This window comes from Oryctolagus cuniculus, chromosome 6 (genome assembly GCF_964237555.1).
Source record: "Oryctolagus cuniculus chromosome 6, mOryCun1.1, whole genome shotgun sequence".
In the NCBI taxonomy this organism is placed as follows: domain Eukaryota; kingdom Metazoa; phylum Chordata; class Mammalia; order Lagomorpha; family Leporidae; genus Oryctolagus; species Oryctolagus cuniculus.
The window spans coordinates 63,561,526-63,572,952 of record NC_091437.1 but is presented as its reverse complement, the minus strand read 5'-3'; the positions used below and the strand labels follow the sequence as shown (position 1 = coordinate 63,572,952).

Here is an 11,427-nt window from a genome sequence, read left to right as displayed (position 1 = left end):
CAGGGACCCAAGGACTTTGGCCATCCTCTGCTACCCTCCCAGGCACATTAGCAGGGAGCTGGATTGGAAGTGGAGCAGCTGGGACTCAAACTGGTGCCCATAAGGGAGCTGCAGGCCATGGCTTAACCTGTTGCACCACAGTGCCAGCCCCTGAACTTCTTTTTGGTACTGTTTCTCAAGGTATAAAATCAGAATAATACGAAAATGTCAGTGTTACCTCATAACATTATATTTAAGATTAAATCAGTCAATACACTTAAAAGTGCTTAGAACAGAAGAATCAAAGGCATTATTATCATCATCATCATTATTAAATGTTGCTGATTAAGCTAACGAGCTGCTATGATCACCAGGCTGTAGGTGGGGGAGTGCTTCACTCCCAAGTGCAGAGGGCCACAGCTTTCTACTAGCAGGTTCAAGTCCACAATGGAAGTTGGAGTCTATGACATCCTCTACCCACCGTACTGTGAGTTTCACCATGTCCGAGGTTGTCCTCTCCAGCCAGGCCCCACCTTATCACCCAGGCCTCCCTCTCCCACCCTCTCCAGTCACATGCCACCTCTCCTCTTAAAATCAGAAGCATTTTTTTTAATATGGTAAAACAGTCACGACACTAACAATCTGAACCTTGTTAGTGCACAGTTCAGTGGTTACGTACACCCCACTGTCATGAAATCCTCCTCTTCTCAAACTAAACCTCTGCACCCGTTAAAAAATCTCCCAGTCCCTCCTCCCTCCGCCCCTGGCCACCCCGTTTCCACTTCCTGTCTCTACTATACGACCTCAGCTCAGTGAAACCCTGTGGACTCTGTCTTCACTTCACTTAGCAGAACACCCTCAAGGCTCATCTACCTTACCACAGGCGTCTACCTTTTCCAGGCTGAGTAATAATCCATGGGATGTACAGATCGCATTTTGTCTACCCACTCAACCGCGGATGGCCCCTGGGCTGAGTTCACCTTTCAGCTGCTATGGGGTACACAAGTATCTGCACAGGACCCTGCTTCCAATTCTTTTCTGCACCCCCTTCGCTCTTCCAGCTACCTTCTCGCACCCTGGCAGGGTCACCTACAACCCCTAATGCTTGGGATAAAGGGACCTCCCTCTACCTCGGCCCCACCTTGCACATGGCACCCCCTGGCCCCTGCGTGGTTCCTCCACCTTCCCATACCCCCTTCCCCGGCCTTCTGGCTGCTTCCCGGACCCCCTAAGTCCCCCTGCCCCAGTTGTTCCTGCGCTGCTGCCCTAGGAGACTCGAAGCAACCTCCAGTGGCTTGGGTCAACCTTCCTCCCTCTTCAGTTCCACTCCCACAAGTCTTCCCCGCAGTCCTCAGGCCTGCACACCCCGTCAGCGCCCGGCTCCTGGAAACAGGTCAGGTGATGAACTTCGTCCCCTGCCCACCCGGTCGGCAGGTTGCAGAGAACAAGCCCTCTAGGCTCTCTGGGGCTGCGCGGGTCACCTAGGAGAGGCAGAGAAGAACCCAGCGAGGGCGCGCGGGGGCTCCTGGGAGTTGTAGTCCGCGCGCGAGCCCGCAGTCCCAGCAGCCCCCGCCCGGAGGCCGGCGGGACGCGCCCGCGAAGGTGGCGGGGGCCCGCGAGGCTCGAGGCGCCCGGCGCGGGGTGGGCCGGGGGCGGGGATGGGGCTGGGCGGGCGGGCCCGAGTTGGCTCTTCAGCTGCTGCTGGGGCAGCTGCTGGCTGTGACCGGCCGCGGGGGCGCGCTCTACCTCGAGGTCCGCGAGCTGGAGAAGAAGTGCTTCATCCAGGAGATCCCCGAGGGCACCGTGGTCCTGGGTACCGTCCCCTCCCCGCACCGTGGGGCTGGCGAGCGGGCGGAGTGTGGGCACCTCCTCCGCCACCAGAAATGGGTGGCGGTGCTCTGGCCCAAGCTGGCTTTCCTTGAGGGTTGCCGGGGTTAGGGGCGCACCAGAGGCCAGGCGGCTGCAGACCGGGATAGAGGCGCAGGGAGGAGACCGTGGTTGAGCGCCTCACATCAGAGGTCCGCAGCAAAGGCGGGGAGTCGCTCTGTCCCTCCCACCGACCCCCGAGACGCTGCGAGCTCCTGGGTAGGCCCATGGTGATGGAGATGCGAGCCGATGGCCTCGTCCTTAGGGACCTACAAGACCCAGCTGTACGACCCTCCTATGGAAACGTACCAGCCGTCCCCGCAGTGGATCAACTTGTTCGTGTTGGTAAAGGACCCCAAGAACAAGGTGAGCCGGCCCCCAAGGTGGTCCCGGACCTCAATGCTTAACCCTCCATTTCCCATTTCTGGCGGGGGGAGGAGGAGGGTGCCTTCTCCAAGGTAGGGGGAGATGAAGGAGGACGTGCTGGAGAGTGCCATGCCTGTGTATCGGCAGTGCTGGGGTGTCGGTCTTTCCAGTGTGATTTCTCTGGTACCCTCTCTGCGCCTGGCCTGTGGGAGTCTGGATCTGGGATGCCCTCTGCGTTCCTCTCCTGGAAGCAGATACATGTGTAGGGGCTCTGTGTTCACTGGAGGCTGCTCCCTCTAGAACCTCCTGGCTCATCAGTACGGCCCTCAGGGCAGCTTCAGCTTCACCTCCCAGGCTCCTGGAGAGCACCAGGTCTGCATGCACCTGGAGTCTGTCCGCTTCTCCCTGTCCAGTGAAGACAAGCTGGTGAGTGTGGCAGGTGGGCCCCACCCACTGTCCCTGGGAGCCAGGCCTTGGGTGAGATGGGCATGTTGGGCAGTGCTTTTTGCAGTGCGCTGGGGCTTTGTATGATGTGAGCACATGCAGCACAGCTTTGGAAAAAGGTAAGGGCTTGAAATGGGGGTCACACTGACTTAAAACAATCCTTGCGTGGCTTCCTGCGGTCCCCAGGATGGAGACCAGCTAGCCCTGTGAAATTCAGAACCCAGCAGCGTCTAGATGCTACTAGGTTCTCCATGAACCCCAACACAGAGCTCGCAGGAGCTGCCTGTCTCAAACACTGAGTGGTCGTACTTGTCTTCTGACCATGGGACTCCACGCACGCCGGCTCCTGTCCTGATGTTCTGGCTCCCAGAGCAGGGCCAGTCCCCGAGTCAGTGAGTGGTGGATCCAGAGTGGGGTATGGGAGCTGGTTCTGGCCCACGTGTGGGGCTGAGCGCCCTGACCCCACACCTCCCTCCGCTCCCCTGTCCCTAGGCCATTCACTTGGACATGCAGTTGGGTGAACACACCGACGAAGACGTGGAGTTTGCCACCAAGGACAAGCTGAGCCAGCTGCATCTGCATGTGCGGCAGCTGGTGGAGCAGGTGGCACAGATACAGAAGGAGCAGGAGTACCAGCGGGTGAGGGCCAGGCAGGGTCGGCTGTGGCAAGGAACGTGTGACCTCCCAGACGGCGGCTCCGGCTCTGCTACTCGGGGTCAGTTCGGTTCCAGCCGGGCACCTTCTCTGCTCTTCCCTCCGCAGTGGCGAGAGGAGCGCTTCCGGCAGACCAGCGAGAGCACCAACCAGCGGGTGCTGTGGTGGTCCATTCTGCAGACCCTCATCCTCGTGGCTGTCGGCGTCTGGCAGATGCAGCACCTCAGGAGCTTCTTTGAAGCCAAGAAGCTGGTGTAGGCGGCGCCCAGAGACCTGGCCACCACTCGCTCCCCTGCTGCCGCTGCCACGGGAGAAGTGGCCTGGCTGGGTCTAGCTCCTTGCCCCAGCCAGCACCGGGGAGAGGATGGCTTTCCAGCCAGTGACACAGAGGTGGGGGGAGCTGTGGCTGTGTGGCACAGAGCAGGAGGTGGAGCGAAGGCGTGCCCAGCCCCTGTGTTAAGCAGGGTGGAAGAACTGCCCCATGATGGAGAAATAAGTGTGAATATAAATTTTACCTGGCAGACTTCCTGGAGTAAACTTTTATTGCCTCCTGCCGTACAGTATATTCTGCTGTTGTGTAGACAATAACGTTTGCAGGGGGCATATCCCGAAGTGAATGTGGTGAAGGGAACTTGAACCCCAGAAGCCTGGGCAACACAGAGAGCCCTTTCCAAAGCAGTCCGGCTTGGGCCCTTTTTTCCCTACCTGACATGCATCTGATTCTCTGGAAGTCCCTCTGGGCTCCAGCATGGGCTCACACACTGTCCCGGCCCAGCCACCTCAGCCGCTGGGTTCTTTTACAAGTCAACTGGATGCCTCTGTCTTCTTGCTATTTTTCAGTTGACCCTGTCTGTCTCTTTATTTTTGAACATTTACTTGTTTAGAAAGAGGGAGAGACAGAGATTTTATTTCTGCTGGTTCACTCCCCAGATGGCTGCAACAGCCATGCAGGGCTGAGCGGAAGCCAGGGGCCAGGAGCTTCATCTGGGCCTTCCACATGGGTGCAGGGGCCCAAGCATTTGGGCCATCTGCTGCTGCTTTCCCAGGGGCATCAGCAGGGAGCTGGATTGGAAGTGGAGCAACCAAGACATGAACTGGTACCCATATGGGATGCCAGGGCAGCAGGTGGCAGCTCTACTTGCTATGCCACAATGCTGGCCCAATCCTGTCTCTATGGTGTCCTTGGTTAAATTTTCCAGGAGATGCTGGTTTTTACTGGGTTGCAGGACAGCATTTCTGTTACTTTCAGCATCTCCCATATCTCAGCTTGCACACATGCACATGTGTGTGAATAACCAAGCATCCATGTCCTACTGCTTCTGCCGGGCCTTACCCATGTCCTGCCAAGCACCATGCTGCCTTCCCTGTTGGATTACACTTGACTCTCATGTGCACTTGACTTTCGCAGCTGCAGGGAAACCCATTCAGTGCTGGCACCTTCAAAAACTCCAAATCATTAAGAGAGACTCTCCACTGGGAGGAGCAGCTGTGACAGCCCCAGCTCCTGGCTGTTGAGTTAGACTCCCCCTCCTTTGGGAAACTTGAGAGGTGACTGCCCCTCCGTACGACCGACAGGAGGTGCTGTTCATCTGTGATGTCCCCATGATTGGCCTCCGGGAAGTGAACAGGACTGGGGGCTGGAGTGTGGGGTGGGCGCCAATCCAGGGTCACTTCTGACCACAGTGTGGCCTCAGGGTCCACGTCCCGCACCTGCAACCATCATGGGTTTGGGGAATTCTGCTCTGCTGACGATGGGCATGGTCCTGTCCCATGGAGCTGTGGTCTGGCGGCAGGTGACGGAGGATGTTGAATAAGGCATAGGGGTGATGCATGTTTCTGAGGAAGAAGGCGTGGCATGGTGGGAGCCCTGGCAGTAGTCTAAAATGACAGAGAAGCAAGCACTGGGATGGCAGTCAGCTGGGGAAGAGTGTTCCGGCCAGAGGGAGACCCTAAAGCAACCAAGAATGTGGTTAACTCGGGGGAGCCAGAGAAAGATGACTACATCAAGGGCCTGACCCAGAAAGGCCACCTGGAGCTTGGCTTCCAGCTTAGGGTTTTCTGTCTAGGATGTGCCTCTCTCCTGGTGATTTGTCCCACAATGACCACCATCTTCAAGACAATGCTGCCTCTCACCCACAGAGGATGAGCCCTTGGCCTGACAGTTCAGTAGGGTGGCGAGGCAAAAAAGAGCAACAGTGACGCCAGGAGAGGTGTACACACATGGACAGAGGCCCCTCGCGCTGATCTCTCCATCACACGAGGCCTCAGCAGTCACTCTGGGGGCACACAGCACATTTGCCCGTGTTAGAAAAGAGAACCAGCTTGCAAAGAATGGGCTGATTGGCTGATTGGATTTAATTATCAGTGTTAGTTTCTCTGTACCAAATTCTTTTTTCTTTTAAGATTTATTTATTTGAAAGCAGAGTTACAGAGAGAGAGAGAGAGAGAGAAAGAGAGAGAGAGATATCTTCCAGCCACTGGGTCACTCCCCAAATGGCTGCAACATCCTGAGCTGGACCATTCCCAAGCCAGGAGCAGCTTCCGGGTCTCCTACGTGGGTGCAGGGGCCCAAGCACTTGGGTCATCTTCCACTGCTTTCCCAGGGGCATTAGCAGGGAGCTGGATTGGAAGTGGAGCAGCTATGATTCAAACTGGGATGCCAGCATCATAGGCGGTGGCTTTACCTGCTATGCCACAGTGCAGGCCCTGCCAGATGCTATTCTACGGGCCAATGAAAGACCTCATACAAAGAGGTGAGGCTCATTGCCTTGCTTGAAGAGCTGGCAGTAGGTTGGAGAGAGTATCATTTCTTACGTAACAAATGACTGAAAAGTCAGTGACTCAAAACTTGAACTTTCCGGGCCGGCGCTGTGGTGTAGCGGGTAAAGCCACCGCTTACAGTGCTGGCATCCCAAATGGGCACCAGTTCGAGTTCCGGCTACTCCACTTCTGATCTAGCTGCCTGCTGTGGCCTGGGAAAGCAGTAGAAGATGGCCCAAGTCCTTGGGCCCCTGCACCCGTGTGGGAGACCCGGAAGAAGCTCCTGGCTCCTGGCTTTGGATCGGTACAGCTCCGGCAGTTGCGGCCAACTGGGGAGTGAATCAGCGGATGGAAGACCTTTCTCTCTCTCTCTGACTCTCCTTCTCTCTGTGTGTAACTCTGACTTTCAAATAAATAAATAAATCTTAAAAAAACTTGAACTTTCAGAAAAGTCTAAGCTGCCGGCAGCAGTGCTGTGCTCCTCCAAAGGTTCCAGAGGAAAATTCCTTCATTGCCTCTTCCAGCTTCGGTGGGCTCCGGGCACTCCTGGGTTTGTGGCTGCAGAACTTTAATCCCTGCCTCCATCTTCACATGCCTTCTCCTCTGGTGTCTTCTTGTGTCTCTTATAAAGACATTTGCCATTTGGATCCAAGGCCTACCTTGGTAATCCAGGGTGATCCTTAAATCAGGGGCAGGTGTTTGGCCAAGCAGTTGAAACACCAGTTAGGACATTGATATTCCTCCTCCGAGTACCTGTGTTCAATTCCCAGCCCCTGCTAACCCTGGGAAACAGTGATGATGGCTCCAGCAGTTGGGCCCCCCACATCTTTGCAGGGGAGCTGCACTAAGCCCCCAGCGCCCAGCTTCAGCCCCCGCTGGGCCATTGTGGATGTTTTGGAAGTGGACTAGCATATGGGAGCTCTCTGCTCCTCAAATGAATAAATAATTTTTAAAAACCCTTTATACCTGCAAAGACCCTTTTGCCAAATAAGGACTTATTCACAAGTTCTAGAGGTTAGGCTTGGACATCCCTTTGTGGGGTGGTGTTGGGGCACCACTCAATCCATTACAAGGAGCTAGAAGTGTACACATGATGTGGTACCAAGTACTCAACAAATGAGGAAATAAGAGCTCTCAGAATTCAGGATGGGGTGAGACTCCAATGAATAAGTGGATGGGTGGGTATGAAGAGAGAAATTGAAACTGTCACAAGGGATTGGCATTGTAGCACAGGCATTATGCCACCACCTATGACCCCAACATCTCATAGGAGTGCTGGTTAGAGTGCTGGTTGCTGCTAATGCACCTGGGAAAGCAGCGGGAGATGGCTTATACTTGGGCCCTGTACCCTGTGGAAGATTCCGTGCACCGAGTTCCAGGGTCCTGGTTTCCATATGGCTCAACCCGGACCATTGTGGCTATTTGGCTAGGGCAGGGTGTGTGTGTGTGTGTGGTGTGAACTAGCAGATGGAAGATCTCTCCCCCCATCCCTGTCTTCCCTCTCCACTTCCCTCTCTTTGTAACTCCACCTTTCAAATATATACAATAAATCTTTTTAAAAAGAAAGTTGTCACAAAAGAGACAAGACTTCATGGGTCAGGCATGTGGCACAGCAGTTAAAATGCCACTTGGGATGCCTGCATCCCGCATCACGGTGCCTGGGTTCCAGTCCTGGCTCTGCTTCTGATTCCAGTAGGACACCTGTTTTGTACTAGGCGTGGGGGATGGGCATGCGTATGGGGAATTATATGGGGAATTATATTACTTGTTCACAACTATTTATTCCCTTCTCAGGAGTGGCCTCTCTCTTGGTCTTCTGGGGGCTGCTATAACAAAGCATCCTAGGCTAAGCAGCTCAAACAACACGCATTTATCTTCTCTCAGTGCTGGAGGCTGGAAGTCCGAGATCAAGATGCCAGCAAGGTCAAGTTCTAGTGAGGGCTCTCTTCCTGGCCTGTACATGGCCACCTTGAGAGATCTCTCCTCCCTCTCCCTCTTCCCCTTCCTCCTTCTCTCATCCACTTCTTCTAAGGCTGTGGTCCTCTCAGAGTAGGGCCTTGTCCTATGTCCTCATTTAACTTTAATTACCTGCTAAGGGCTTTCTCTAGATATAGTCCCATTGAGAACTAGGGCTTTGGTTATGAATTTTGGGTGGAGTGGAGACACAATTGAACCCGTAGCAGCTTTCTTGCTATAGAAGAATACGTCATGCCCCCTTTTCCTTGTGACTTGGAAGAGCCTCCCATCAAGGCAAACAGCATTCTTTCCACCCACTTGACCTTGGGTTTGGCCATGTGCCTTGCTTGGCCAATGGAATGAGGGTATTGTGATGAGTGGAGGGTTTTTTTTCTCTGTTTAAAGATTTATTGATTTGAAAGGCAGAGTTACAGAGAAGGGAGGGGTAGATCTTCAATCCGCTGGTTCACTCCTCAAATGGCTGCAACAGCCAGAATTGGACCAGGAGCTGGAAATTCAACCCAGGTCACCCATGTGGGTGGCAGGGACCCAACCACTCAAGCCATCACCTGCTGCCTCCTAAGGCAACCATAAGAGCAAGAAGCTGGGATTGGAAGCAGGACGAGGACTAGAAGCTAGGCTCTCCAGTATGGGATGCAGGTGTCTCTAATGGCAACTTACATGCTGTATAGATGCCCACCCTGGGCCTGTCATCCATTATTGAATGAATAGTGATGGTAAGGAAGTGGTAAAATGCATGCCCATTTCCCCTGTAGTCATTTTAACCATATGGGCTTGAAAATTCCCGATTTCTAGGGTCTGTCTGCCATCTACACATGGGAAGTAGAAGTGTGTCTGAATTTCTACCTTCTCGCCTGGATGATCACCTGCCACAGTTTACCCAAAAAACCTGCAGCCTGCAGAAAATGGACTCTTCTGAAAGGGGCAGTCTTCACCAACCCCATGCTTGTGCAGCTTGCAGGCGCTGCTCTGCTGGGTCTGACCCCTGAGCCCTGTCCTGTCTCAGGAGGGGGCTATGGGGGCTGGGTCCCAAAGACACTGAGTGGGCCCTCCACCAAGAGGCAGCAGCAGGAATATTCTTTCCTTCCTGGGGTCCTTCCTTCCCCTGCAGGCCTTGGGGACCACTGAAGGGCTCTCTCCTCCCAGCCTTCCTCCCGCTGCCACCTTATCAGGTTAGCTGGGCAGAAGGGCGCCATGATTCAGAATGGAGGCTGAGTTGGTACATCTGTAGTCGCTGGGCACATCCTCTGGATGTTTGTAGGCCCTGCCAGGTCTCCTAAGGTGGGGTTTTGTGCTCAGTCCTCGGCTTCCCTGCCATGCCGTGTGTGGGATGATCACAAAGCTTCCCCTGGCGGCATGGGCCAGGTCTGGAGCGACAGCACATGGAGGCTCTGGATCTGGACAGCTGCAGCACAGCCTTCCAGAGCTGACACCACTCAGAGCCAGCCTCCCTCTGGTGTCTTCCCCACCAACCTCTCCACAGTGCTCTCTGCATCTTTGGTCTGTGAGAAGCAAAATTCTCTGCAGCCTCAGCCTCTCGTGTGCATTTTCCATTCACTGCTGTCTGAACCACCTCCAGAGTCTCCTCTGACCTCCCTCCTCCCTGGGTCTTCCCAAGTCAGGCCTCCCTGTTCCCCTCACTCCACCTTGAACCTGGGGCCTGGAGTGGGACACACTTCTCACTCCCAGCACTCCTCCTGCTCCACGCATGCTCACACTCCCCCACTGTCGCCTCTGTCTGTACTCCTAACAGTGGGCACTGCCAGGCCTTGCACTCCCATTCCCTATTTTCCTCCCTTGTCAGCCTCTGTTTTAATTCTGGAAGACTTTTGTTTGAGTTTCATGAATCAATCATTCCCTGAACATTCCTCCCCATCCCACACTGATCTCAGAGCATCTTTTTATTTTTTTAAGAGTTATTTATTTATTTGAGAGGCAGAGTTAGAGAGAGAGAGAGAGAGAGCGACAGAAAGAGAGGTCTTCCATCCACTGGTTCACTCTCCAGATGACCGCAACAGTCAGAGCTGGGCTGAGCCGAAGCCAGCAGTCAGGAGCTTCTTTCGGGTCTCCCACACACTTGAACCATCTTCCACTGCTTTCCCAGGCCATCAGCAGGGAGCTGGATCGGAAGTGGAGCAGCTGGGACTCAAATTGGGATGCCAGCACTGCAGACGGAGGCTTAACCCACTACGCCACGGCCCCGGCCCCTCAGAGTATCTTAATTCTGCTTCTGTGTCATACACTTACTCACAGCCGTCTTCCCAGCACCCAGTAGAGGCCCAGGTTAGCAGTAGATATGCAGGTATTTTCTGGATGAATAAACCACCATGGGTAGGAGCAAAATGGAGAAAGAGATGGACTCAGGTCTCTCTCACCTGCTTACTGTTCCAGCCAAAGGCCCTTTGCATCTGGGCTGTCAGAAGAGCTGAGGAAGACCTGTGCCTCTCCTGTCTGCCTTCAGCCCCACAGGCAGCCACAGTCATTCCCACAGCCTAAATGTAAGGACTCACCCTCCAGAGACCCCCAAGTTCCCTTGAGACCTGGGGTGGGATGGAAGATGCCATCAGCCCGGACACAGAAGACCAGAATTATCTTGGGGAAGCCCTGAACTGGGCAATCTCTCCCACCCCCGCCCTCATACCTGCAGAACTCCTGGGAAAGGCACAAGGCACTTACTTGGTGTCAAGGTGGCCCCTAGCATTTCACAGGCAAAGACAGATTTGTTTCTTCTCTCTTCTGAAGTTGATGAACAACTGTGCCCTCACCTGAATCCCTGAGAGGCAGCACGGGGTGCAGAAGGGAGCCTCGGTGGAGAGTTGGGGACCACCCCGAGCTCTCTGTGGTCCTTCCCCATTCACCCACGCTTCTCCCTTCCAGGCTGCGGCGTGGGTTCTCTTAGAGGACTACCTGAAGACTTGGCTCAGGCAGCCATGCTGGAGTCCAGGTTATGGTACAGATTATGGTTGGGGAGTGTGCCCAACCCAACACACCACAGCAGCGCACCTGTGGGTGCTCCCAGCCTCATACCCTCCACACACCATGTTGCCTGGCAGGGGAAGTGCCTGTCTTCAGAACAATTCCCATTCTCCCCAGCAGCTGGTTTCAAAGACTGTCCTTCCCCCTGCGCCGCCCGGCATCATGGAAAAGCCTTCCCTCTGCGTCCCAGAGCCTTCCCTCTGAGCAGCATCTTCTCTCCATCTGCTATTTCTGTGTTTTCTCCCCAGCTGGCTCAACCAGCTTTCACTGAGCTGTAATCCAGGCTCTGTAAAATTCACCGCTGAAAATCTTTAATTCAGTGCCACCTTCACTATTATTTCATTCCAGAAAATGGTCATCACCCCCCAAAAAAGAAACTCCATACTGTTAGCTATCAACCTCCCA

At 54.5% G+C, this 11,427-nt stretch overlaps 1 protein-coding gene across 1 annotated transcript; it reads left to right on the top strand.

Annotated features, from left to right (window-relative positions):
• Positions 1 to 426: 426 nt before the first annotated feature.
• LOC103348008 (transmembrane emp24 domain-containing protein 9) lies at positions 427 to 3,863 on the top strand. The gene is made up of 6 exons (XM_008255501.3): positions 427 to 466; positions 1,559 to 1,792; positions 2,111 to 2,211; positions 2,512 to 2,637; positions 3,148 to 3,294; positions 3,418 to 3,863. The coding sequence occupies exons 1-6, from the start codon at positions 427 to 429 to the stop codon at positions 3,565 to 3,567; spliced, it is 798 nt and encodes a 265-aa protein (XP_008253723.3). The 3' UTR covers positions 3,568 to 3,863.
• The last annotated feature ends 7,564 nt before the right edge of the window (positions 3,864 to 11,427 follow it).